The sequence below is a fragment of the Impatiens glandulifera genome, chromosome 6 (genome assembly GCF_907164915.1).
Source record: "Impatiens glandulifera chromosome 6, dImpGla2.1, whole genome shotgun sequence".
In the NCBI taxonomy this organism is placed as follows: domain Eukaryota; kingdom Viridiplantae; phylum Streptophyta; class Magnoliopsida; order Ericales; family Balsaminaceae; genus Impatiens; species Impatiens glandulifera.
Genome location: NC_061867.1, coordinates 52,194,113 through 52,221,125, shown reverse-complemented (window position 1 = coordinate 52,221,125; position 27,013 = coordinate 52,194,113). Strand labels below are relative to the sequence as shown.

Sequence of the window (27,013 nt, the reverse complement as noted above, 5' to 3'; positions counted from 1 at the left end):
TCATTTGAATGAGCCAATTTGCTTGAGTATCGACCCAATTCCACTTTTGAAAAACTAAAAAATTTCGCCTGATCATCAATACTGTTAGTCGCCTGGAAGAAGACAAACCAGAGCGGAACCACGTTGTTTGCCTCTTTTGCGTTTGAGCGCTGAGGGGGTCTTGAAGCGACGTTGTTTCTAGCCAAAGCGCAAACGCAGCTAGCTTATGGACGTTGGATGTGATTTCAGCTATGGATGAAAATGTGGCGGTTCGGGGCAGGGAATGCATTTACCATATTCGTTTCGTTTATATTCGGAGATTTTTTAATACTATCCCCGCCTTGTTCCCCCGCGGGACACCATTTATAAAATATTTAAAATAAATATAAAAATTTACACAATAAAATTTTATAAACGGATTTTTTAAAAAATATATTAAAAATTTATATTATTATAAAGAAATAAACTTACTATTCTTATAAAATATAATGAATAAATAAATATATTGATGATTTTATATATTTAATTGTGTTTATAGTGTTTGGACGAAATCAGGGTGAGATCGGGACGGGCGGGGATACAAATACCATCCCCTCCCCATCCCCGTTCAATTTTAGGGGAAATCGTCCTAAACGGGACAATTCGGTTACCGCCAGACGATTTCAAATTGTCATCCTTAATTTCAGCGCTCATCCGATAAGTGTGGGGTCTACTGCACTGGTTTCTTTTAATTTCAGCGCTTATCAGATTTTTTTTCAACTTTAAAACTTGTTTGAAATTATTTTTTTTTCATCCATTTGACTTTGTTTTCAACCAACATAATATTTATAATGCTTATTTTTAATAATATTTTTAGAGTATTATAAATAATTTATTTAGTATAAATAAATAGTTTATTTTATTTTATTTATCCTTTAAATTAATTTAAGATAAAATGAATATAATATTTATTTTAAATTATTTTATTTATTTTTCTTAACCTTTATTTTAATTAATTGAAATTTAATTAATATAATAATTATTTCAATTAGTTATTTTAATCATGTTTTTTCATTTATTTTAATTATTTTAAATTTATTTATTAAAATTTTAGTGTTTACACATATAATAATATAAAATTATAATTTTATGTATCTCATATGAGAATTGGATAGAGCAAAGAATTACCATCCTAAACTCCTCCACCTTCTACTCATCCCCATCCCCATTTTTGGCCAACTTTGTTCGGGTTTAATATCCACTCAAGTGGCATTGTTATTCCTATTCTCAATTATTTTTTAAAATTTATTTTCTTAAAAAAATAAATAAAAAATAATAATAAAATAACCCACCATCAAACAAACCGACCAAAATAATACATCAAATCTGTTTAATACTGTGTAACTAATCATTCATTCTTTTCATAGTTTTAAAAATAAAAATAAATAAAAATATTAAACTAAGGAAGTTACTGTGAAAATAAGTTCATGAATCCGACGAAAATAAGTGTATGTCATATGGGTAGAAGAGAGAAAAATTAAAAATATCCCGAAAAATTACATTTCGAGTCACAAAATGTCACACGTGACGGGGAGGTCGGATTCGTGCCCTTGCTTTTGCCCGAAGATCGGAAAATATCATTCCACTTTAAAAACTATCTAATTATTTTCAAATAAACTGATGGATTTATGCACAACAAAAAAGCAGAAAAAAGTAAAAGAATAAAGAACGCAATAATATCATCATCATCTTCTTCTCAAAACCCTCCTTCACAGTTCTCTCTCTATCTCTGGTTCGATCTCCATTTCAGTAAGATTCTCCAAAAATGGACTTCAGAATCCTAACACCAATCTTCATCTTCATCCTCTTACCATCAACAATCACCGCAATCGGAGTTAACTACGGCCGTATAGCAAACAACATACCGTCACCAGAAAACGTAGTTCCACTCGTCCACTCAATCGGCGCCAACAAAGTAAAACTATACGACGCCAATCCACAAGTCCTCAAAGCATTCGCAAACACAGGAATCGAATTCATCGTTGGCGTTGGCAACGAATACTTATCCAAAATGCGAGATCCAGAAACCGCCATAGCTTGGGTAAAATCAAATGTTCAACTCTACCTTCCTTCAACAAACATCACTTGTATAACCGTCGGAAATGAAGTATTAACCTTCAACGATACAAATCTCAACTCCGATCTCCTTCCAGCAATGCAAAACGTACACTCCGCTCTAGTCTCTCTTCATCTAGACAAACAGGTTTCCGTTACAACCGCGCATTCACTCGCCTTACTTGAAACCTCATATCCACCATCATCAGGTTCATTCCGACGAGATCTAACTGGTTTGATAACTCAGATCGTGAGTTTCTTAACGAAAACAGGATCGCCGTTTTTAATCAACGCGTATCCGTACTTCGCGTATAAGGATAGTCCGAAACAGATCTCAATTGATTTCGTTCTGTTTCAACCGAATTCAGGAGTAGTTGATCCTGTAACTAAGCTTCATTACGATAACATGTTATTCGCACAGATCGACGCTGTTCATTCAGCTTTATCCTCGATTGGATTCAAAAGACAATCGGTTCAGATCTCGGAAACAGGATGGCCGTCTAAAGGAGATGAGAATGAATACGGAGCAACGCCGGAGAATGCTAAGAAATATAATAGTAATCTGATGAAACTCATTTCTCAGAAGAAAGGTACGCCGATGAGACCTAATTGTGATCTGAACATCTACGTTTTTGCTCTGTTTAACGAGAATATGAAGCCGGGACCTACGTCGGAGAGGAATTACGGTTTGTTTAAACCGGACGGTACGCCGGCATATCCTTTAGGTCTTTCGAGTTTACAGTCTGTTGGTAATACTACCAGCCATGGCGGATCGGTATCATCGTCTTCTTCCTCCCGTTCGCCGTTGCCGGCGCCGGAAAACTCATCGACTGGTTATTTAAATATTACTTCTTCTGCGGTAAGTTTTGCTAACTTGCGCTGGTTATATTTGCGTATATTAGTTTTTTTTACTTTCCCTCTCTCTTTATTATTTTAATTTTTTTTAAAATTTTAAAGTTCGGAGTCGGTTAACTAATAGGATATTGACACGTAGCCCTATTATTGAGGGTTGCTTTTGTCATTTTTTTGACTGTAAGTCGGTAACTGACAGAAAGTAGGCGCCGATTCCACTTGCTTGTTTGGGAGCTATTCAAATTTATTTTATTTTTTTTAATAAAGTTATTTCATTTAGGGTTTTTTATGTTATTAAATATTAGGTTGTTTAAATAAAAAATATTCTAAAATTTTGTTTCATAATTTAAACCATCTGAGATTATTGCCTTTTAACTCTTCCCTCTTACAGGATGGCAAAATAGTAATTTTTTTATTGACGATTTTGCCCTTCCCATATGAGAGGGAACAGGAGCAGAGATGTTGCTCAATTTAAACTATAAACTATGTTGGGCATAGAGATGACCATTACAATTTGTCTCTCGATTTTCGATCCAAATTACTCTTTAAGGGCGGTTTTCGATCCAAATTGAGCCTCTCGATTTTCGATCCAAATTACTCTTTAAGGGCGATTTTCGATCCAAATTGAGCCTCTCAATTTTCAATCCAAATTGCGCCTCTCAATTTTCAATCCAAATTGCGCTTTAAGGGCGGTTTTCGATCCAAATTGCCTAAATGATTTTAGTAGTAGACCAAAGATGAGACATGACTAATATTTGTGTCGTCGGTTCTGATCTCATATTGATTTTATCTCGAACACAATAAACATAATTAAATATATTTATTTATTATTTATATTTTATAAGAATTTTAAGTTTATTATTTTAAAAAAATATATAATTTTTCAATATATATCATATTAAAAATCCGTTATGGTATAGATAGGGTCATTTTCCAAAATGACCTTGGTTTAAACGTACTTTGTTTATTTATTTATAAACTAATCTAGTATATTATTCAAATAATATTTGTGTCTCGGGATTCTTCAAAACCGAATGAATATGGAACGGTAAATGTCATCCTTAATTGAGAATTGTTCAAGACTAATGTTCATTGGAAAAGATTGAATTCGAATTAATTTATTTTTTAGTAAAATTTGTGATGTATTTATTTATTTATTTTGTATATGTATTAAATTTTTATTCTGATTTTGTTTATAATTTCAGGGAATTGGCATAAGTTTAAAAGAAGTTGTGATGGTGGTGACAATGATGGGATTAGTGGCATTGAGCTTTTAAAAGTGCCTATATTCTTATTTAATTCCTATTATGCCCCTCCATATAAGGTAATTCTTCTTTCTTTTTTGAATGTTTTTATTTATTATTTAATATTAGAGTTAGAACAAACAAAAAGCCACTAAATATTCTATTTCTATCCCTAAGATTTGATCTACAACGGCTAGTTAGATGAGGCAATTATTATAGTCTAATAATTAAATAATTAATTATTCATGTTAGTAGTAGTAGTAAGAGATTATATATTGATTCCACGTGAGAATTCAATTGTTTTGTATTTTCTTTTTAAATTAATTTTTGGCCTGTATTTAATGCATTCTAAGGTTTGATAATACTATATATATATTTGATAAATCAAATCCATAATCTTGACCAATGTAAGAGCAAAAACTAAATAAGACAAAAAAAAAATACATAGAAAAGAAGAGTTAAAAAAAGTAATTATAATAAATGGATATCAATCTTCAAAAATAATAACTTATCCATTCCCTTTCTCAAACATTGTTCAAAAACATAAATAAATACTAACCAAAACAAAATAATAATGAAAAACTAATAGGTCAAAACAAAAATAACGGAGAACAAATCAAATTAGTTTTGAATCGTTAAAGGAGTGCTAGGCTTTAGTTGTTGGCAAAGCTCAATATACGCGTCATGCAAGAGGCGATCTTTAGCACCGGTCCTATGATTCCTTGTGTGCTTACAAAAATACTTAAGTTGTTTCAATGTGCAACAACCTAAAAAAGAACCCAAAAATAAGAAAAGCCAATTGATGGACTTTTTCTTGTCTGCAATTATGGGTTTAAGACTATTCTCCTTTCCACATGATTCACAATTTGGTAAGGTCGGATCCATCCATTTGTTTGGTGCTCGGTTGTTCATCTGGTTATCATTCAAGATGATGTAATTTTCAATCTCGTTGAAAGTTTCTATATCGTAATTTATGTTAAACTCTCTTTCACAATTCTTACACTTGACCTTATCTGAAATCTGCTTAATATCTTTTGATAGAAGATATCTGAAATGAAACAAAACTTGAATAAGAAAATATTTATGGAGTTCAAATAAAATAAAGAGTAAACAAACATATTTCATAAGAGTTGTATTATTTTATTAATGTGAATAAAAAATAATAATAAAATTTTAAAATATAGTGATATAAGGTATGAAATTAAACACAAAAGATGTTAATAAAATTCATAGAATAAAAAATACTATTAAATAACTTAGTATCTATATCCTTAAAGATATCAAATTTTCATATCAATGAAAAACTAAATATATAATCTTGAAGAACAAAAATTATAAATTATTTTATAACAAGAAAATAAAGAAATCAAAATTTCATATTTTCAATGAAAGATAAAATATATTTTATTTTTTTTAAATAATATAAATATGCTTAAGAAAATAGGAAAAACTTGAAGAGTTTAAGAAGTTTATCGATCGTTTACTCAATAGTGTGCACTTTAGCACGACGATCGGTGGCCCAATCAAATGGAGGGTCAATCTCTATTGTTTTGCCGGGTTTGAGATTGACACAATTCAGTCGCATCCTCTTATTACATGGTTGTACTATTGGTATAGGGTCAGGATGGTTCAAAAAATCAACATTAAGTGCTCCTAAAGGTTGAGGAGGAGGTTCTCGTGGAAGGTCACCACCAATTTGTCTGAAAAAAAAGTAAGTAATTAATATAAAAAGAGATATTTGAATATTGATATCATAATATTACATGTAAATAAATAAACAAATTTATTAAAAATATACCAATTAAGATTGTTAAATAACTATATAATCTTAAAATAAAATAGAAATTCTAAGAAATTGAAAAATTACTCGTATTTTTTAGTATCCAGACTCCTAAGAAAGTGTTTTACTGCGGCATCAAAATTGAAATGTAAATATTTCCTCCCTTGAGGTACTGGTAATTGAAGGTCAACATGCTCTACCAAATGATCATTGTCCTCCGATTCAGAGAGCTCCATCGAAGGATCATTATTCTGCGATTCAGAAAGATCCACCAAAGGCTCATTATCCCGCGAATCAGGCTCATTATCATGCCATTCAGAGAACCCGAGGCGAAGAGTTAGATCAACATTGTTCTTCGACATTGAAGAGGGATGGATAGAATGATAGGAGAAAAGAGATCAGTAGAGAAATAATTAGGTTTCAAAAGAATATGTTTTTGTTTAGCTATTTATAAAAAAAAAGAATGAAATTATTTGAAAAGGTAAAACTTGTTAACATGAATTTATGTAAGCCGTTATACACGTGGTATAAATTTAAAGTTTGAAAATATAACACATCTTTTTTAAATATAACATTTTAATATTAATTGAATCCACTAAAATTTTAATAATTTAATTTATTATATTTAAATAGTTCATTAATATTTAAACTTATAAAATAAATAATACAATAAAATATTTATAATATATTATTTTCAAACATTTTTTAAATATATATATATATATATATATATATATTATTTTAAATATTTTTTATTGTGCCCGAAGTACTCCACGTCTCTTTACCTAGTCATACGGAAATGATGAATTTTTTTAAAATTAGTTATTTTTTAAAATTTTATATATAATAATCTAATTTCATAATTTTAATGTTATACATTAAATAAAATATATATTTAAATTTAAAACCGTGCTAATATTTTACTGAGTAACAAATTAAATTATTTAAAATATATACTTTTGAACAACAACTCAGTAATTATGTATATATATTTTTTAAAATTATTTTAAATTAATTATTTTATAAATTAAAAAAGTTTAAACATATTATAAATATTTTATTTTAAATGATTTATTTTATTAATTAAAATAAATTAAAGAATTATTTAAAGATAATAACTTATATTATAAAAATATATATTTTAAACTTAATTGTTATTAAATAGTTATTATTGTAAAGAATAAGATTTTTTTTCAGGCTTAAAACATTGATCTTTTTATTTTAAAATATATATTTAAATTACATTTAATTTAGTATAGTTAGTTAAAAATAATAATACTTTTCATTATTTACTTGGTAAAAAAGGTTTCGAATTTGATTGATAATGGGAGTTTAAACCAAAACTAACAACAGTTTAAAAATCAAATCCAATATATATATATATATTATGAATTTATGACGTTAACCCTTCCTCATAATTTGCAAATTTATAAAAGATATTAATATAAAATTAATTATTTTATAATATATATTTATAATTAATAATCCTATAACCCAAATCAAACGATACCTAAAATTCCATTAATTCCATTAATTTTTTATTAAACTCTTTACAAACGTCATTAATATGTCAGCCCATAATTAAACGGATCTGTTTGGGGTAGGGTTGTAAATGAATCAAATACTTTTGATTCGATTCGGTATTCGTATTCGAATTTTGATATTCGTATTCGTAATTTTGTGATTCGAATTCGAATAAAAATATTCGATTCGATTCGACTAATAAACGAATACAAAATCAAGATATTCGATTCGATATTCGCTAATATTCGATTAAATATTCGATTATATATATATATACTATTTTATTAATTTTAATTTTATAAATATTATTTATTCTAAAACCCTAGTACATATATACATTTCTTCGGTTGAAAACTTGAAACTTACATTTAGTCATTCTACTGCTAATCACTCAAAACCTATGTTTTAAAAAAAATCGAATCGAATACTCGAATCGGATCGAATAATACGAATATCAATTTCAAATCGAATACGAATCACATTAATTATTCGAAAAAAATTCGAATACGAATACGAATATTCGAATAGTTTCACGAATACGAATCGAATACAGTAAAATTCGCTTCGATTCGATTCGTTTACAACCCTAGTTTGGGGACATACTTAAGGAAACCTAATTCTTTAGTAATTTATTTAAATATTTTTGTTTTTAATTTAAAATAATATTTTTCATTAATGAAAGGATAATGGTAAAAAAAAAATATTTAATTATTTGATTAATAGAGTAAACCATGAATATATATATATATATATATATATATATATATATATATATATATAATAAAAATAGGATTACGAGTTTATTTACCCATAAATTTGAAACAATTTAATTTAAAAAATTAAATTAAATATATTATATATAAGTATTGTACTTACAACCTGAAATGTATGTATTACACTTTAATCAATTATATATACTATTGAGATTTTATATTTTAATTTTAGAATTGCATTTAGTGCTAACTAGGTAAGAAAATACAAAGGAAAGCAAAACATACAAATATATTAAATTTAATGAAAGTTGACATTCAATATTTATCCAATTAACTATGTTTAATTTTTTTTTTATTTGTTAGGTCAAGAGTTATAGTTAATTTAAATATATATATATATATAAGAATAAATGAATATTTGAATCGGGTTGACCTATTCATAAATTTGAAACGATTAAATTAAAAAAATAAAAATAAAAATGTTAAATATAAGTTTTGAACTTGCAATCTAAAAATGGAAGGACTTATTCATTAACAATTATTAAAAATATATACATACATAAATTTATAAATTGAATTCAACAATCACAAGTAGCTCAATATGGTTAAATGATTAACATTTCAAACTCTTGATATTGGTTTGAGTTACACTTGGTGTGAATTTTAGAGTGTGTGTTATAAAGATTAAAATATAATGATGATTATATATATATATATTTATTATTATAATTTTTTTATTTTTATTATGTTTATTTAATATTTCTATTCCCCGTAATACGTAGAGATATTAATTAGGGTTTAGAGTTTAAATAAATTAATTAGTGAGATAAATTAATTAATTAATGAGAGAAAATAGAGATAAATTAATTAATTCGTAGAGAAAGAGAGAGAAATTAATTAATAAGAGAAGAGAGAATATTTGGTGTTTAAATAGAATATTCTATTTTCGCGGACTTTTGCGGCCCCAGATTCACTTTCCCTATAATTACTCTCTATATATATGATTATTTATATATGAGTGCAAATTTAAAAGATTGAAAGAGTTGTGATTTTAATAATGAATCTTTGAAAGATAAAATATAATAGAATAGAATATGTTAATTCGAATTAGATGGATGAAGAAAAGATGATTCAAATACCGTTAAGAAATGAAATTCTTAAAGGATAAGATATGATAGAATATGTGAATTCGAATTAAAAGGATGAAGGAACGGTGGTTCAAATACAGTTAATAATGAAAATCTTAGAAGGATAAGATATGATAAAATATTTGAATTCGAATTAAAGGGACGAATGAATGGTGGTTTCAGTGCCGTTAATAATTGAATCTTTGAAGGATATGAGATGTGATGGATATGTGAATTTGAATTAGAGGGATGAAGGAATGATGGTTTAAATGTCGTTAATAATGGAATCCTTAAGTATAAGATACGATGGTGTATGTGAATTCGAATTAGAGGATGAATGAATGTGTAACAGAAGAGTTGAAAGGGAGTAAACCTGGTGTATGTGAATTCGAATTAGAGGATGAATGAATGTGTAACAGAAGAGTTGAAAGGGAGTAAACCTAGAAGAAGCGGCGAAGAACTCAAAGGGAGAAACATCTGTGTAACAAATGAAATCTAAACCTAATGTTGATATATTATGTAAATATAAAATAGTCCCTGAAGTTATGATAAAATTAAATAAAGTTATTATTCTTTTAATTAAAAACAAAAGTTATCAGATTACAAAGCTATTTATATAACTTTGATCCATCAGTGTAACATTGACTAATTTTTTCTATGAAGTTACATTTTCCTCTCACCTTGTGTCTTCTTGATTTCTTCCTTCTTCTTGCAACTCTTCTTACTGTCTTCTCATCCCCTTCTTTCAATTCTCCAAATATTCCCTAGTATCGTCACATTGGTATCAGAGCTAAAAGACCCTCCGACCTCATTCAAATCTGTGCAATTTTTTTTACTCATCAAGAAGCAACTTCAAGATCAGATCAAAATGGTGGGAACTAGATCAAGATCAGATCCTGAAGAATCAAATACAGAAACAGACGAGTTATATGTTCGTGTCAACGTGCTCAACGAAAAAGTAAATAAGCAAATCAAAATGCTTGAGCATACCGAGGATTTAGTATACAAATTTGAATCCAAATGGATAGAACAACAAACAAGAACCGAGGAAACGATGAAACAAATATTATCAAGACTTGATGAACTTTCTAAAGACAATCAAGATCGAGATGCAAGACGTCATCACGATCCTCAAGAACAACCTGTAGGCAATCCGGATCGAGATGGAAGACGTCATCACAATCCTCAAGAACAACGAGAATTCTATGATGTCAACAATTATGATCATAACCCAAGAGATAAGAATAATAGACCTTACCATATACACAAAAGTTTCACCAGAATCGACTTTCCTAAATTCAACGGCAATGATGTTGATGGATGGATTTATGCAGCTGAAGAGTTTTTTGAAGTCGATAATACTCCTCTTGATATTCAACCAAGAATTGTTCGTCTACATTTCAAAGATAAGGCAAGATTATGGTATACAAATTTTCGAAATCATTTAGATGCAAATTTTGTTATTACTTGGGATTTTCTTAAAACAGAAATTAAGAAAAAATTTGGACAAACAATTTTTGATGATCCTATGGGTGAACTAATGAATCTCAAACAAGTCGGTCCAATTAATGAGCATAACGATAAATTTATTGAGATTTTATATAGGCTTCCCCTAATGCCGAATGATTACATGTTAAACTGTTACTTAGGTGGAATAAGAAAGGAAATTGCTAATTCTGTGAGACTTTTACATCCTAATTCATTGAATGATGCTATGGCAATGGCTAGAGTTCAAGAAGCAACATATGATTCTTTAAAAGTCTATCTACATAATAATGGACCTCCCTTATTACCTACTCCTAAGCCAACAAAATTTCAATGGAATAATAATAATCGTAGAAAGGATTATAAGAAATTGGATATGATGTCAACAATTATGATCATAACCCAAGAGATAGGAATAATAGACCTTACCATATACACAAAAGTTTCACCAGAATCGACTTTCCTAAATTCGACGGCAATGATGTAAAGGAAAAGAGCAAAAAAAGAGCAAAAAAAAAGAGCAAAAAATGAGTGTAATTATTGTACCGAAAAATTTAATTCTACTCATAAATGTAAAGGAGAATTTTATATGTTGGAAAACTCTGAACTTATAGATGAATCACAACCTGAATTAGATGATCCACTAGCTGAAGATGTTGATGAATTATCGGGAATATCCTTGAATGCTATCAATGATCCATCATCATATAGAACTCTTTGTCTTCCTGGAAAAATAGGAAAAATAAATGTTGAAATACTAATCGATTTAGGAAGTACACATAATTTCATAAATTCTAAATGGCTTCCTCATATTAAAGACAAATTGATTAAGACATCTACCTTTTCAGTATCTGTTGCTGATGGAAATCAATTACCTAGCTGTCTTATGTATCAACAGATATTATGCACTATACAGGATTATGAATTCATGACAGATCTTAGAGTACTAACAATGCCTAAATATTATGTTATATTAGGCATTGAATGGTTGGTGTCACTTTCAGACATACATTGTGATTTTTTACACCAAAAATTCTCATTCTTACATAAAAATGGTAGAGTCACTCTTAGAGGAAATTCTGATGCTGAAATCTGTAGTATTTTAGGAGCTCATAATTTTAACAAATATAAGAGACCCACTACTATACTAATTGATGAGCCTTTCAAACCTCATTTTTATTCCTTAGCCACAAATAATGAATATGACTTACCTAAGGAAAAACTTGATTCAATGTTAGACGAATTCCAAGAACTATTTCAAGAGCCAAAAGGATTACCTCCACATAGACCACATGATCATTGTATCCACCTAAAAGAGGGATCAACTCCAATTAGTCTTAGTCCATACAGATACTCTGCAATACAAAAAACAGAAATAGAAAAATTGGTATCTGAAATGTTGGAACAAGGAATTATTAAACATAGTCATAGTGCTTTTGCAGCACCAATTATTCTGGTCAAGAAAAAAGATCACACTTGGCGTTTATGTGTTGACTATCGTAAATTAAATCATATGACAATTAAAAATAAATTTCCTATTCCAATTATAGAGGAGCTTTTTGATGAATTACATGATAGTCACATATATTTTAAGCTTGATCTTACAGTAGGATTCCACCAAATTAGAATGAACCCTAATGACACTCACAAAACAGCTTTTAGGACACATGAAGGACTATATGAATTTCTTGTTATGCCATTTGGTCTTACTAATGCTCCTTCTACATTTCAGAGTTTAATGAACACTATATTTAAGCCTTATCTTCGAAAATTTATATTAGTGTTCTTTGATGATATATTGATTTATAGTATAACATGGCATGATCATTTAATGCACTTAAGAATAGTTTTTGATACCTTAAAACATCATAATCTGTTTTTAAAGAGATCTAAATGTACATTTGCATGTAAAAAGATAGACTATTTGGGACATATTATTTCTGCTCAAGGAGTTGAGGCTGATCCTGATAAGATAAGTGCTATGCAAAATTGGCCTATACCATCTACGCTCAAACTTTTAAGAGGCTTTTTAGGTTTAACAGGGTACTATAGAAGATTTATTTGTAATTATGGTCTTATAGCTAAACCTTTAGTTAATTTATTAAAGAAAGACAGTTTTAAATGGACCAACGAATCAGAAATAGCTTTTACAAATCTTAAAAATGCCATGTGTTCACCCCCAGTTCTAGGACTCCCAGATTTTAAAGAGACATTTATAGTAGAAACTGACGCAAGTAATGTAGGCATGGGTGCAGTTCTCATACAAAAAAATAGACCAATTGCTTACATTAGCAAAGCTTTAGCTCATTCTAACAAACTATTACCTACATACGAAAAAGATCTACTAGCTTTAATATTTGCAGTTAAAAAATGGAAGTCCTATCTACAATTTAAACCTTTCATCATAAAAACAGATCATGAGCCCCTTAAATACCTTTTAGAACAAAGAATTCATACAATTAGTCAAGAAAAGTGGCTCTACAAATTATTAGGATTTGATTTTACAGTTATGTACAAGAAAGGAAAGGAAAACATAGTGGCAGATGCCCTCTCAAGAAGAGAAGGGCAATTGTGGGCTTTCTCTATATACCAATCTCCTATTATTGACCAAATTACAGAATCATGGACAACTGACATAAATATGCAAGGGATAATTTTAGACTTAAAAAACAATCCAAATTCTCATCCAGATTTTACCTACCTAGACAACCAACTTAGAAGAAATGGCAAATTGGTAGTTGGTTACAATAAAAGATTAAGACAGGAATTAATTGAGTCTATGCATTCTTCCCCTGTGGGAGGACATTCTGAAGTGCTTGCAACTTCCAAAAGAATGCAATTGGCCTATTTTTGGAAAGGAATGTTAAAAGATATAAGAGAATTTATTCGAAATTGCAATATTTGTCAAATCAATAAAACTAGTAATACACTCCCTAATGGTCTTTTGCAACCTCTTCCTATTCCTAATCTTATTTGGACTGAAATATCTATGGATTTTATAGAAGGGTTACCTAAATCTCAAGGCAAAACTGTTATATTTGTAGTTGTTGATAGACTTTCAAAAATGACACATTTTATGCCAATTAAACATCCTTATTCTGCCCAAACAATTGCTACTGTTTTTCTTGATTCGATTTTCAGGTTACATGGAATGCCTCAAGTCATTATAAGCGATAGAGATAAAGTGTTTTTAAGTTCATTTTGGAAAGCATTCTTAAAACTACAAGGAATTACTCAAGCTTTATCTACAGCCTATCATCCACAAACAGACGGACAAACGGAAATCATTAACAAATGTTTAGAGACATATCTTAGATGTATGGTGGGACAACAACCAAATTCGTGGGTTAAATGGTTACCTTTATCGGAATGGTGGTACAACACAAATTTTTATTCAGCAATTGGTGTATCTTCATTTGAACTCGTATATGGTCACCCTCCTCCCGTTCATGTACCATACTTAGCAGGGGACTCCACTAACGAAAATGTAGACAGAAGCCTGCAAGCACGAGAAAAAACAATTAGTTTAGCCAAGTTCCACCTCTTAAGAGCACAAAATAGGATGAAACAAAACTATGATAAAAAACACAAATTTGCAGTACTGGAAGTAGGAGAAAAAGTATACCTGAAAGCTCACCCATATCGACAACTTACAATGACTCAGGAACGACATCACAAACTTCGACCTAAATTTTATGGTCCATTCAAGATCATTGACAAGGTTGGTCAGGTAGCGTATCGAATTGAACTTACACCCAATGCCAAAATTCACAATGTCTTTCATATCTTGCAATTGAAGAAACAAATCGGGAATAATCTCACGACTCCAGATCTATCAGACATAAACGATTCTACACATATACCGACAGCAATATTATATGAAAGATTTACTTTGAGAAACGGAGAGACAATTCACCAAATATTAGTTCAAAGAAGCGACAACGAACCTGATAAAGCTTGCTGGGAAGATGCTGACCAGATTGCGACAGATTATCCAGATCTTAGCTGGAAAACCAAAGGGAGACGAAGAAGGCGCTGTGGTCGTCCGTCTTCAAATGGAGGGAGTATTGTAACGAATATAACTCAAAGCCTCGATGTACCTGTAACAGAAGAGTTGAAAGGGAGTAAACCTAGAAGAAGCAGCGAAGAACTCAAATGGAGAAACGGCTGTGTAACAAATGAAACCTAAACCTAATGTTGATATATTATATAAATATAAAATAGTCCCTGAAGTTATGATAAAATTAAATAAAGTTATTATTCTTTTAATTAAAAACAAAAGTTATCGGATTACAAAGCTATTTATATAACTTTGATCCATCAGTTTAACATTGACTAATTTTTTCTATGAAGTTACATTTTCCTCTCACCTTGTGTCTTCTTGATTTCTTCCTTATTCTTGCAACTCTTCTTACTGTCTTCTCATCCCCTTCTTTCAATTCTCCAAATATTCCCTAGTATCGTCACAGAATGTTGGTTTAAATACCATTAATAATAGAAATTCTTGAAGGATAAGATAGGATGGAATATATGATTTTAGGGATGAAGCAATGGTGGTTCTAATATCGTTAATAATGGAATCTTTGAAGGATAAGAGATATGATGGAACATATAAATTTGAATTAGAGGATGAAAGAATGATGATTCAAATGTCGTTAATAATGAAATCCTTGAAGTATAAGATATGATGATATATGTGAATTCGAATTAGAGGATGAAGAAACGATGGTTAAAATACCGTTAATAATGGAATTTTTGAAGGATAACATATGATGAAATATGTGAATGAGAATTAAATGGATGAATGAATGTGGTTCGAATAGCGTTAATAATGGGAATCTTTGAAGGATATGATAGGATGAAATATGTGAATTCGAATTAAATGGATGAAGGAATGGTTATAGAGATTTGGTACTTTCATATAAGATCTCTTAGAAAAGTGAATAGAATCGCGAAGAACTCAAGAACAAGAAGAAAAAACTGACTTTGTATTATTGATGCTTCAACACCAAACACCAAAACACGATAGGCAAAGTTTGATATACAAATATCACTTTAGCCCTTAGAATATCTTATAATGTTTAAAATCCACATCTAATTTATAATAATGAAATAACTAATTCTAAAACAAATATAACTATCTGCAAAATAGATAAGTATCATTAGTATTATTAAAATATAAAAATTAATACTAACACTTATCTCAATTTCCCCCCTCAAAATGAATATCTTGCATAAATAGTCGAGTCCTCAAGATCTCAAATTGTGGGAAATCAAGTGCTTTTGTAAAAATGTTAGTCACATGTCTTTTAGTATTCACATGTTGTAGATTTATAAAACCAGATATATATTAATTTCTAACTACATGACAATCATTATCTAAATGTTTGTTCTATCATGAAAAACAAGATTTTCTGAAATATGTATAACAACTTGGTTATTACAATATAATGAAATAGGTAAAGGAATTTCATATTTTAAATCTTTCAAAATGTAAGATATCCATTGTAATTCACAAACAGTTGTAGCTAAACTTCTATATTCTGATTCAGCAGAAGATCTAGAAACTGTTGTTTGTTTCATAGTTTTCCAAGATATAATAGAATTACCAAGATAAATACAAAAACCTGTAATAGATCTTCTAGTTTTTATACAAGAAGCCCAATCTGAATCTGAAAATGCTTCAAGATATATCTTGTTTTGAAAAGGATAAAAAATTCCAATTGAAACAGTTCCTTTTAGATATCTTACCAAGTAAAGAGCAGAATTCTAATGACACATAAGTGGTTTATGAATATATTGAGAAAGTTGTTGTACTATATATGAAATATCTGGACGTGTGTAGTTTAAATACAAAAACTTACCAATTAGTCTTCGATATTGAGATGGATCCTCTAAAGGATTTTGAGATTCATTCTCAAATTTGGTACCCTTTACCATTGGTGTTTTAGCAGGTTTGCATCCCATCATTCCTGTATCATCTATTAAATCAAGAATGTATTTCTTTGATTTATATATATACCGTTTTTGTCTTGACTGATTTCCAGCCCAAGAAAGAATTTTGCATTTCCTAAATCCTTAATTGGAAATTTAGAATCAATAAGTTTTTTTGTTTGAAATATCTTCAAGATTATCTCCTGAAATTAAGATATCAACATATATTAATAGACATGTTACACTATAATCATTTCGTTTGAAATAAAACAATGATCGTGTTCAGATCTATTAAAACCAGATTCTATAAGAAATACAGATAATTCGGTATACCATTGTCGAGAAGCTTGTTTTAAACCATAAAGGCTTTTTCTCAATTTGCAAACTTTGTTTTTCATGTTTTAGATTTCGTATAAATCTGGTGGCAGTTTCATATAAATGTTTTCCTCAAGATTTCCATGAAGGAACGCATTATTTACATCTATATGGTGTAAATGCCATTTTTCAAATGTTGTTAAAGCAATAAATAATCTGATAGTAACACTTTTGGCTACGGGAGAAAAACAATGATGAAAATCTATTCCATCTTTCTGATTGTATCCTTTTGCAACTAGTCGTGCCTTGCATTTGTTTAAAGTACCATCAGCATTCAATTTTATTTTGTATACTCATTTACAGCCAATTGCCTTTTTATCTTTTGGTAAATTAGTTATTTCCCAAGTTTGATTTAAATTCAAAGCATCTAATTCATCATTCATTGCTTTGATCCACTTTAGATCTTTAGATGCATTGCTGTAGTTTGAAGGAGTTTTGTGAAGATCAATGTTTGATAAAATTTTTTTTATGTATTCTTCATTTATGTTAGAGATGTGAAAAGGAAAAGTTTTAGGAGTGTATTTCCTTTGTTTTTTTTCTGTTTCAACTTGGTTTGCAACATACTTTTGCATCCAAGTTGGAGAAGATCTGATCCTAGAACATTTTCTACAAATATTTTCTAAATCAATATCATCTGTACTATTCTCATTTAGAAATATATTTGTTCCAATAGAGTTAGGTTTGACTTTGTTATTCTCAATGTCTATGAATTTAGGATTTTCTAAATTGAACACGTCACAATTAAATTCATCAATTGTTTGTGATATTTCATCATTAGAAATATTATTGGAATCAGAAAACAAAGTAATGTGATCATAGTTTGTGTATTGATTTGTGATGGTTGTGCCTTCTTTAAAAGGAAATTTCTCTTCATAGAAAATAACATGTCTAGATGTAACTATTTCAACTAAATCAAAGTTATATAAAAGATAACTCTTTTTGTTTGAAGGGTATCCAATAAAAACACACTTAATCCTTCTATTTTCAAACTTTGGTTTGTGTGGAAATGTATTAACCAATAACATAGACATCCAAAAATTTAAATATAGTGTAATCAATTTTAGTTTCATGTAACACATAAAAAGGTGTTTTCCAATTCAATGTTGATGTGGGCATTCTATTTATCAAATAAGCAGATGTTAAAAGTGAAAAGGGCCAAAACTTTATAGGCAAACCAGAATAACTCATTAGTGATCTAGCTACTTCAAGAAAATGTTTATGTTTTCGTTCAACAACACTATTTTGTTGTGGTGTATAAGCACATATTGTTTGATGAATTGTTCCTATTTGTTCAAAAATAGTTTTGCATTTCAAATTTACAAACTCAGTTCCATTATCACTTCTAACTTTCTTAATGTTTTTGTTGTACTGATTTTTGACTAGAAAAAAGAAATTTTGAATTTTATTGAAAACAAGAGTTTTATCAGTTAGAAGAAAAATCCAAGTGCATCTTGAATAATCATCAACAATAGTTAACATATAAGGTATTTTTGTGAAAGATTCATTTTTGTGGGGACCCCAAAGATCTATATGAATTAAATCAAAAACATCTTTTGTCATAGTTGTGTTAGTAGGGAAATGTAAGCGATGAGATTTTGAAAGTAAACATGTCTCACAATGAGGAACTTTATTTGCAGAATTTGAACAAATGAAATTGAGTACTTTATTTGAAGGATGCCCACATCTTAGGTGCATCTTGTAACAATCATTAACAGAAAAGGAATTAAAAGTACTAGAAACTATTTCTTTTAAATCAAATTTATTTGCAGAAGAACAAAAAAATAGATTCCTAATCCTTTTCCAAGTTCAAACGAGATGTTCTGATTAAGGTCTTGCATCACACAATTATTTTCAGAAAGAATACAATTCATTTTCTCATCTCTAATTAGTTTAGCAAGAGATAATAAATTGTATTTAAAATCAGGTGAATACAGTACATCCTTTAAAGTAATTTTGTTATTTAATACCAAATTACCAATTTCATTTATAATCTTATTTTGAACCATCTACTAGATAAGAATTTTTTCTTTTTCAGTTTGTCTAATTTCAGTTAGAAAGTTCCTATTGTTACATATATGACTACTTGCCCCTGAATCAATTAACCATACATGCCTTTTGTTTTCCAGATCATTTAAACTCATGCTTAATTCATAAATAGTTGATATGAAAAACTTTGAGTTCGAAGACTTAACTACAACGAAGTCATGATCAATGCAATTCCTTTTCCTTTAAATGTACTTGCTGTTTTGTCATTTCCCTCCTTGATAGCCTTCATCTGAATTTCCTTGTATTGAGATTTTGAAATCTGTACTAAATCATTTTCTTCATCAAAATGTGCTGCATTAGCTATATATGAACATGCCTTCTTCCTTCTCTTGTTTGTCCACCATTCAGGATAGCCCACGATCTTGTAGCATCCTTTTTATTTCTTTGCCTCACATTTTCAGTTCGATTTCTTCTAGAATTGCTGTAGGAATTTTCTTTCACAAACATTGCTGAAGTATATATGTCCTGTTCCATATTAATGTTTCTTTTCTTCTCAACATTAAGAAACATTGTGAATGCCTTGTACACAGTTGGTTTTGATTCCATGGCCAATATTGAATCTATTAAATTCTCATAAGAATTATTTAAACTCATAAGGAAAAGGAGCAAATTGCTCTTCTCATAGTCCATTATAACTTCCTTTTATAGTTTACAACCTACACAATTCTATTGATTCCTATCACAAGTACATCTTCGGTGTGGCTGTAATGTAACAGTTCATCCCAAAACAATCTAACTTTAGAATAGTAATCTTCAAGATCAAGATTACATTATTTAGCTGTACAGATGTCCTTCTTTAACTTGTATTGAGTTGGCCAGTTATCTGCCTCATACTTAGACTTGATTTCATCCCATAACTCCTTTGATGGGGTTGCACTTTGGAAATGAATTATTGCTTTCTTTTCAATTGTATGCATGATCCAAGATCTGACCATGACATCAATCATTTTCCAAAGTATCGCATCTTGTGGATCTTCAGGTTTAGTGCAAGACCCATCAACGAAGCTCATCTTCATCTTTGCCGTCAATGATAGTTCAACACTTGTGCTCCATTCAAAATAGTTCACCCTAGTTAGTACTGTAGAAGTTAGGGTTGCACCTGGAATTTCTCCACTATATATGTAGAGTGGATCTGTACAATGTCTCTTCTTGGTTGTCATTCTTGATGAATCTGGAGAAGAATGATTCAAAGAAGAAGTTTCTCCGTGATTAGGGTTTTTAAGAACGTTTCCCCCAAATTCTGTAAGATTACCTTGATGTGTGTCTTTGTCCTCCTCTTCTGTGTCTTCAAGTAGATCGTCTCCTTCAAAGTCGAAGTGCTCTGATACCATAGAGATCTGGTACTTTCATATAAGATCTCTTAGAAAAGTGAATAGAATCGCCAAGAACTCAAGAACAAGAAAAAAACTGACTTTGTATTATTGATGCTTCAACAACAAAACAAAAAGGTTACAAGGGTGATATACCGATAGACAAAGTTTATATACAAATATCACTTTAGCCCTTAGACTATCTTATAATGTTTAAAATCCACATCTAACTTATAATAATGAAATAACTAATTCTAAAACAAATATAACTATTTGCAAAATAGATAAGTATCATTAGTATTATTAAAATATAAAAATTAATACTAACACTTATCTCAATAAGGAATGGTGGTTCCAATATCGTTAGTAATGTAATATTTGAAGAATTAGATATGATAGAATATATAAATTTGAATTAGAGGGATGGATGAATGGTGGTTCCAATTCTGTTAATAATGGAATCCTTAAATATAAGATATGATGATATATGTGAATTCAAATTAAAGAGATTGAGGAATGCTAAATTGAATGCCGTTAATAATGGAATCCTTGAAGGAATCTATTTGGTAGGATAAAGTTCTTCATGAGTTATATGATTCTTCCTAAATTAAGTACATTTTATCATCTTTTAATATATCATTTTTATGCCTATTTTACTATTAGTTTGATAGATGTATAGGATAGTTTGAAAACTTCAATTATGTATATGTGAGTGCTAATTTGAGAGATGAATAAATAATGAGTTGTGGTGGTATATATGTGGGTGTGAATTTAAGGAATGAATTAATAATTATTTGAATTGAGATTGGGTGTTAACACAAGACATCTTTGAAGGTAAATGTATAGTGGTATATGCGGGTACAAATTTGAGAGAATGGTGGTCGAATTGAAGAGGAAGTCGTGGTATATGTGGTTGCAAATTTGAGGAATGAATGAGTTATATGTGCATATGAGTATGAAGAGGGAATTGTGGTTAGAATTTAAGTGATATTCGCCTTCTCTCCCGCCAAGATTTAAATGATAAACACATTCAAAATTAGGTAAAATATATGTTTACTTATTTCAAATTTTGACATTCTTAACTTATCTAATAGAACCATATAAGTTTAATGTGATTATATTTTATGTCCATTTTACTATCATTTTTTTTCTATCATTTTTGTACGTTATTTTTAAATGGTCAATTCGAAGATTGGAGAATTAATATTATAAATGCATCCAAAATGAAATAAAATATTTATTTATGTACTATAAATTTTGACATATTTACCTTCTTCAACTAAATAATATAGTTTTATTTTATTTGAATATTTATTTTGTCCTTATGTGATTTGTTTTTTTTTATTTGACCATATAATATTTATTAATATAATTGAATATTTATTAAATAATCTCTTAAATATGTGACCGTGGTCTTTAATTTTAAATTAAAAATATATATTTTAAAATTATAATATAAAGATTGATGTTTCACATTAAAATTAAAATTATTTAAATAATTTTTACAACGCAAGACGTCTATGCTAGTTGATTTATATATGTATTGTAAATTGATATAAATATGTTGAGTCAATTTAAAAAAGTTATGTTAACATAAATTGATAATCTTAAGTGATATAATGTAATATATTTGAGAGATGATGAGATTTAAAAATTTATATACTTAAAATGTACTATGAAGAAGTTACCCATTTTAAATTTGATTATTTTGGTTATCTTAATTAAAATATTATTATTATTTTGAATTATAAACTAACATGATTCTAGTCTCTCATCTTCAATTTAATGCGTTATTAATAAAATTCTAATTTACAAAATTGAAATAAACAATCTCACATATTTGTCGTCGTCGTCATTTTTTCATCGCCTTTACCATCCTCTTCGTCGTTAAGATTTATGGTCTAAACATGATAGACTTAATTGGTTGAGACAACTTAGTGGTCGTTTTATCCTTTCATTCATCATTGTATTTGTTATTAATAAAAAATGATAATAAATTTAATAAGGAGACATTTATTTAACATTTTTTCACCAGCTCACCGACCTCTTCCTCTTTGACCTCTTACCCTTATTTCTCGGTCAACCAACAATATCCTTTCATACCTAATAAATCTATCATATTACTATTCTCGTAACCTCACTTCTACACTCAACCATCTCAACAATACCAACGTATTTTACCCTCACTTTTGATAAACCTCTTTACCCTCACTATTTAGTAAACAAAAAAAAATCTAATTCATATATTTAACCACCAATATTTATTGTTCTCCAATAAACCTCTCATTACTAATCTCGTGAACTCAGTTTGAGTATTTTGTACATCAATCGTCTCATATCATTACTATGACCTCTTTATCCTCACTTTGGCAAACCAACAACTAATCCAATCGACCTATCATCTCGTGACATCGATTTCACAATTCGGTTAACCAACCATCTCATTCACACTTTTAACCACTAATATTATTTTTTCCCAACGGATAACTCTCATTACTAATATTGTCACCTCACATACTTTCACACGTCTCTTATCTCTCGCCAAATCAACCACCAAAATCCCAATTGACCTCTCTACCTCGTGACCTCACACTTTCAGACGTCTCTCATTCCTCGACAAATCAATCACCAACCACCAATCACAATCAACCTTTATTCTCGTGACCTCACACTTCGGTCAATCAATATCTCATTCAAATATATTTTTAACCACCAATCTCAGTTGACCTATAATCTCGTGACCTTACGATCCTTTGTTATCAGCCTCTTATACTTCAAAAATTCAATCTCCAATCTCCAATCTCCAATCTTATCAGCCTTTTATCCCTTGGTAAACTAATCACCAATCCCAATCGACTTTTCATCTCGTGACCTCACACTTTCACATGTCTCTAATCTCTCAACAAATCAACCACCAATTAAAATCGACCTCTAATCTCATTACCTTACAATTCTTTGTTACCGACCTCTTATCCCTCAACAAACTAACCACCAATTCAAAATGATCTCCAATATTGTGACCTCATTAATTTCACACGCTTCTTATCTCTCGCCAAACCAACCAATAATCCCAATAAACCTCTATATATCGTGACATCACACTTTCACACACCTTTTATCCCTCGACAAACCAACTACTAATCACCATCACACTTTCACACGCCTATCTTATTCCTTAGCAAATCAAGCACCAACTTGAATTAACCTTGTATACCTCGACAAACTAACCACAAATCCCAATTTTACCGGCCTCTTATCTCTCAACAAATCAACTACCCCATTCGATCTCTCATTTTGTGACCTCACACTTTCACACTCAAATGTCTTTAATCCCTCAAAAAATCAATCACCAATCCCAATCAAGCTATAATCTCGTGATCTTACAATCATTTATTACCAACCTCTTATCCCTCGAAAAACCAACCTCCAATCACATTTTCACATGTCTATTTTCTCTCGACAAACTAATCACCAACCACCAATCACAATCACACTTTAACATGTCTCTTATCCCTCGAAAAACAAACCACCAATCCCAATCAAACTTTCACATGTCTCTTATCCCTCTATTAACAAACCACCAATCCAATCACACATCACATGCCTCTTATCCCTATATAAACCAACCACCATTCTCAACCTACCTCTAATCTCGTGACCTCACAATTCTTTGTTACTGGCTTCTTATTCCTCAATATATCACATCCCAATCACACTTTCACACGTCTCTTACCTCTCGAAAAACCAATGTTATCGACCTCTTATCCCACGAAAAACTAATCACTAATCTCAATCAAACTTTCACAGGCCTCTTATCCCTTGACAAACCAACCACCAATCCCACTTTCACACACCTTTTATCTCACGGCAAATCAACCATCAATATCAAGAAAATTTTCACACGTCTCCTATCCCTCGGCAAACCAACCACCAACCTCAATCGACCTTTAACCTCATGACCTCACACTTTGGTTAATTAAATATTTGATTCGTATTTTTTAACCACAAATATCTCATATGTTTTTGGTTTCTTATCTATCAGCAAACAAACAACTAATCCCATTGTTATCGACCTCTTATTTCTCGACAAACTAACCATCAATCCCAATCATACTTTCACATGTCTCTTATTCCTTTAGAAAACTAACCATTAATCTCAACCGCACTTTCACGCGTCTCTTATCCCTTGACAAACCAATCACCATCAATCACCATCACATTTTCGCACGTCTCTTATCCCTCAGCAAACCAACACAAATCTCAATCGACTTTTAATCTCGTGACCTCACAATCATTTGTTAACATCCTTTTATCCCTCGTCATACCACATCACAATCACACTTTCATACATCTCTTATCTCTTGGAATACCACCAACAAATCTCAAATAATATTTAATCTCGTGACATTACACTTGGTCAATTAAATATCTGATTCATACATTTTAAACCACCAATCACAATCGATCTATAATCTCGTGAACATTTTACACCACAACCATCTTATAATTTTTACCTCCATTTCCGCAAACCAACATTGTTATTACAAAATATAATCACCATTTCTTCATAAGAATTTTATAATAGTTTAAAAGTTGTGTCTCACAATCACATTTTTACACGTCTCTTATCCCTCAGCAAATCAACACAAATCTAAATCTATCTCTAATATCGTGATCTCTCAATCCTTAGTTAACATTCTCTTATCTATCGACAAACCACATAACAATCACACTTTTACACGTCTCTTATCTCTTGGCATGACACCCACCAATCTCAATCAACCTTTAACCTCGTGACATTACACTAGTCAATTAAATATATGATTCACATATTTTTAACCACCAATCCCAATCCATCTATAATCTCATGAGAATTTTACACCACAACCATCTCATTTTTTTTACCTTCATTTCCACAAATAATCTAGTGAGAATTTTACACCACAACTATCTCATATTTTTTACCTTCATTTCCGCAAACCAACGTTGCTATTAAAAAATATAATCACCCTTTCATCATAAAAATTTTATAATAGTTTAAAAGTTGTGTATAGTGAAATTCGAACCTTAGTCTTTATTATTATGTACACTTTATCCACGATATCACTTAATATTATTGATTTAAATTTATAATTTTATGTACCAGCATATAATTTATATAATTATTAATTAAAAAGACCAATTAAATTTGGTTGAATTTGAAACAAAACAATTATATAGTTTTAATTGATAATAATCTTACACTCATGAGCATTCAAGACTTTTATATATATATCATTTTTAAATTATTTTTTCCCCTATTATTTTTTTTTTAATTTAATTCAATATTTATTTTTTAAATTTAAAAGAAGGAGCCAAACTCACCATTATCACTCATTTTATCTATAAATTTTATTTTTTAAGTTCATTCCCAAAAAAAAATACAATTACATCCCAAACTCTAATTTGGTCACTAGGAGCAAATACACAAATCCTACCCAATTTGTATAAAAATGGGAATTAGTTAACTAATTACCTAGAAGGATCAATCAACTAATTAATTACCAATTGGTAAAAAATTGATATTTAAATTGATCATTAGTGGTGCTGGTTAGTGAGAAGTTGTTGCTTTGTCAAATTTTGGGCTAAATCAATTATTAGTTGTAGAATTAATTGGAACATAATTACCTAGATAGATAATCATCATTAGGGTTTTGAAGTTTGAACACATTGACCTTTAATTAGAATCGGATTTTCCATTGTGAGAAAGATGGTTTAACCGTGCATGTCGGTAAATAAATTAGATCCTGTTTGTTTAGTTTCAACTAGCATTTAAACTACTCATAAATTAGTTAATTAACTATATATATATATACCAATTTTTAACCCTATATTGTTATGCATCTCAATTTTTTCTTAAAAACCACAATAATGCATTAAAATAAAATAAATTCTATGGAATTAACAAAAATAAACATAATATTAATAAATTATTATCTATTAACATCCTTTGTACTAATAGTATAATTTCTATTATTGGAATCAATAATTGGGGGCTTGTTTTGTTATGAAGTTTGTTCTAATCACATTAATATGTTGTAAGAAATAATTTATCATTTTTAGAAAATTACCTTTCATTTTTTCTCTCATTTTACTATATACTTTTTTCACTTTCTTTCTCTCTCAAAATTTAAGATGGAATGAATTTCATAAAAAGGCTTCAAGGATTGGAATAATTAGAAGCAAAAGGACAAGTGCATGTATAACTAATAATTAAAGATGGTGGTTGCATTAACGGTAGTTAATAGGAATATTAATAAATTAATATATACATTAAGGATTTGTGCCTCTTAAAGTCATCTTATATGTCATGCTTAACAAAGATTCAATTATGATAAATCATGCTTAATTAATATATAAATATTCTCTAACCAAAATTTCATATAAATTGTAAAAGAAAATTTAATTTGGCATAAAACCTAGCATGGTTTTGGGATTACAAGATAAGAATGTAAGTTAAGTTTCGAGAAAAATAAACTCGGACTCTAATATAATTTTGTAAAATTGCATA

The 27,013-nt window shown here is 29.5% G+C and overlaps 1 protein-coding gene across 1 annotated transcript; it reads left to right on the top strand.

Annotated features, from left to right (window-relative positions):
* The first annotated feature begins 1,706 nt into the window (after positions 1–1,706).
* Positions 1,707–4,493, top strand: LOC124941965 (glucan endo-1,3-beta-glucosidase 11-like). The gene is made up of 2 exons (XM_047482357.1): positions 1,707–2,932; positions 4,131–4,493. Exons 1-2 carry the CDS (start codon positions 1,784–1,786, stop codon positions 4,200–4,202), a joined length of 1,221 nt encoding a protein of 406 aa, XP_047338313.1. The 5' UTR covers positions 1,707–1,783; the 3' UTR covers positions 4,203–4,493.
* Positions 4,494–27,013: the final 22,520 nt, after the last annotated feature.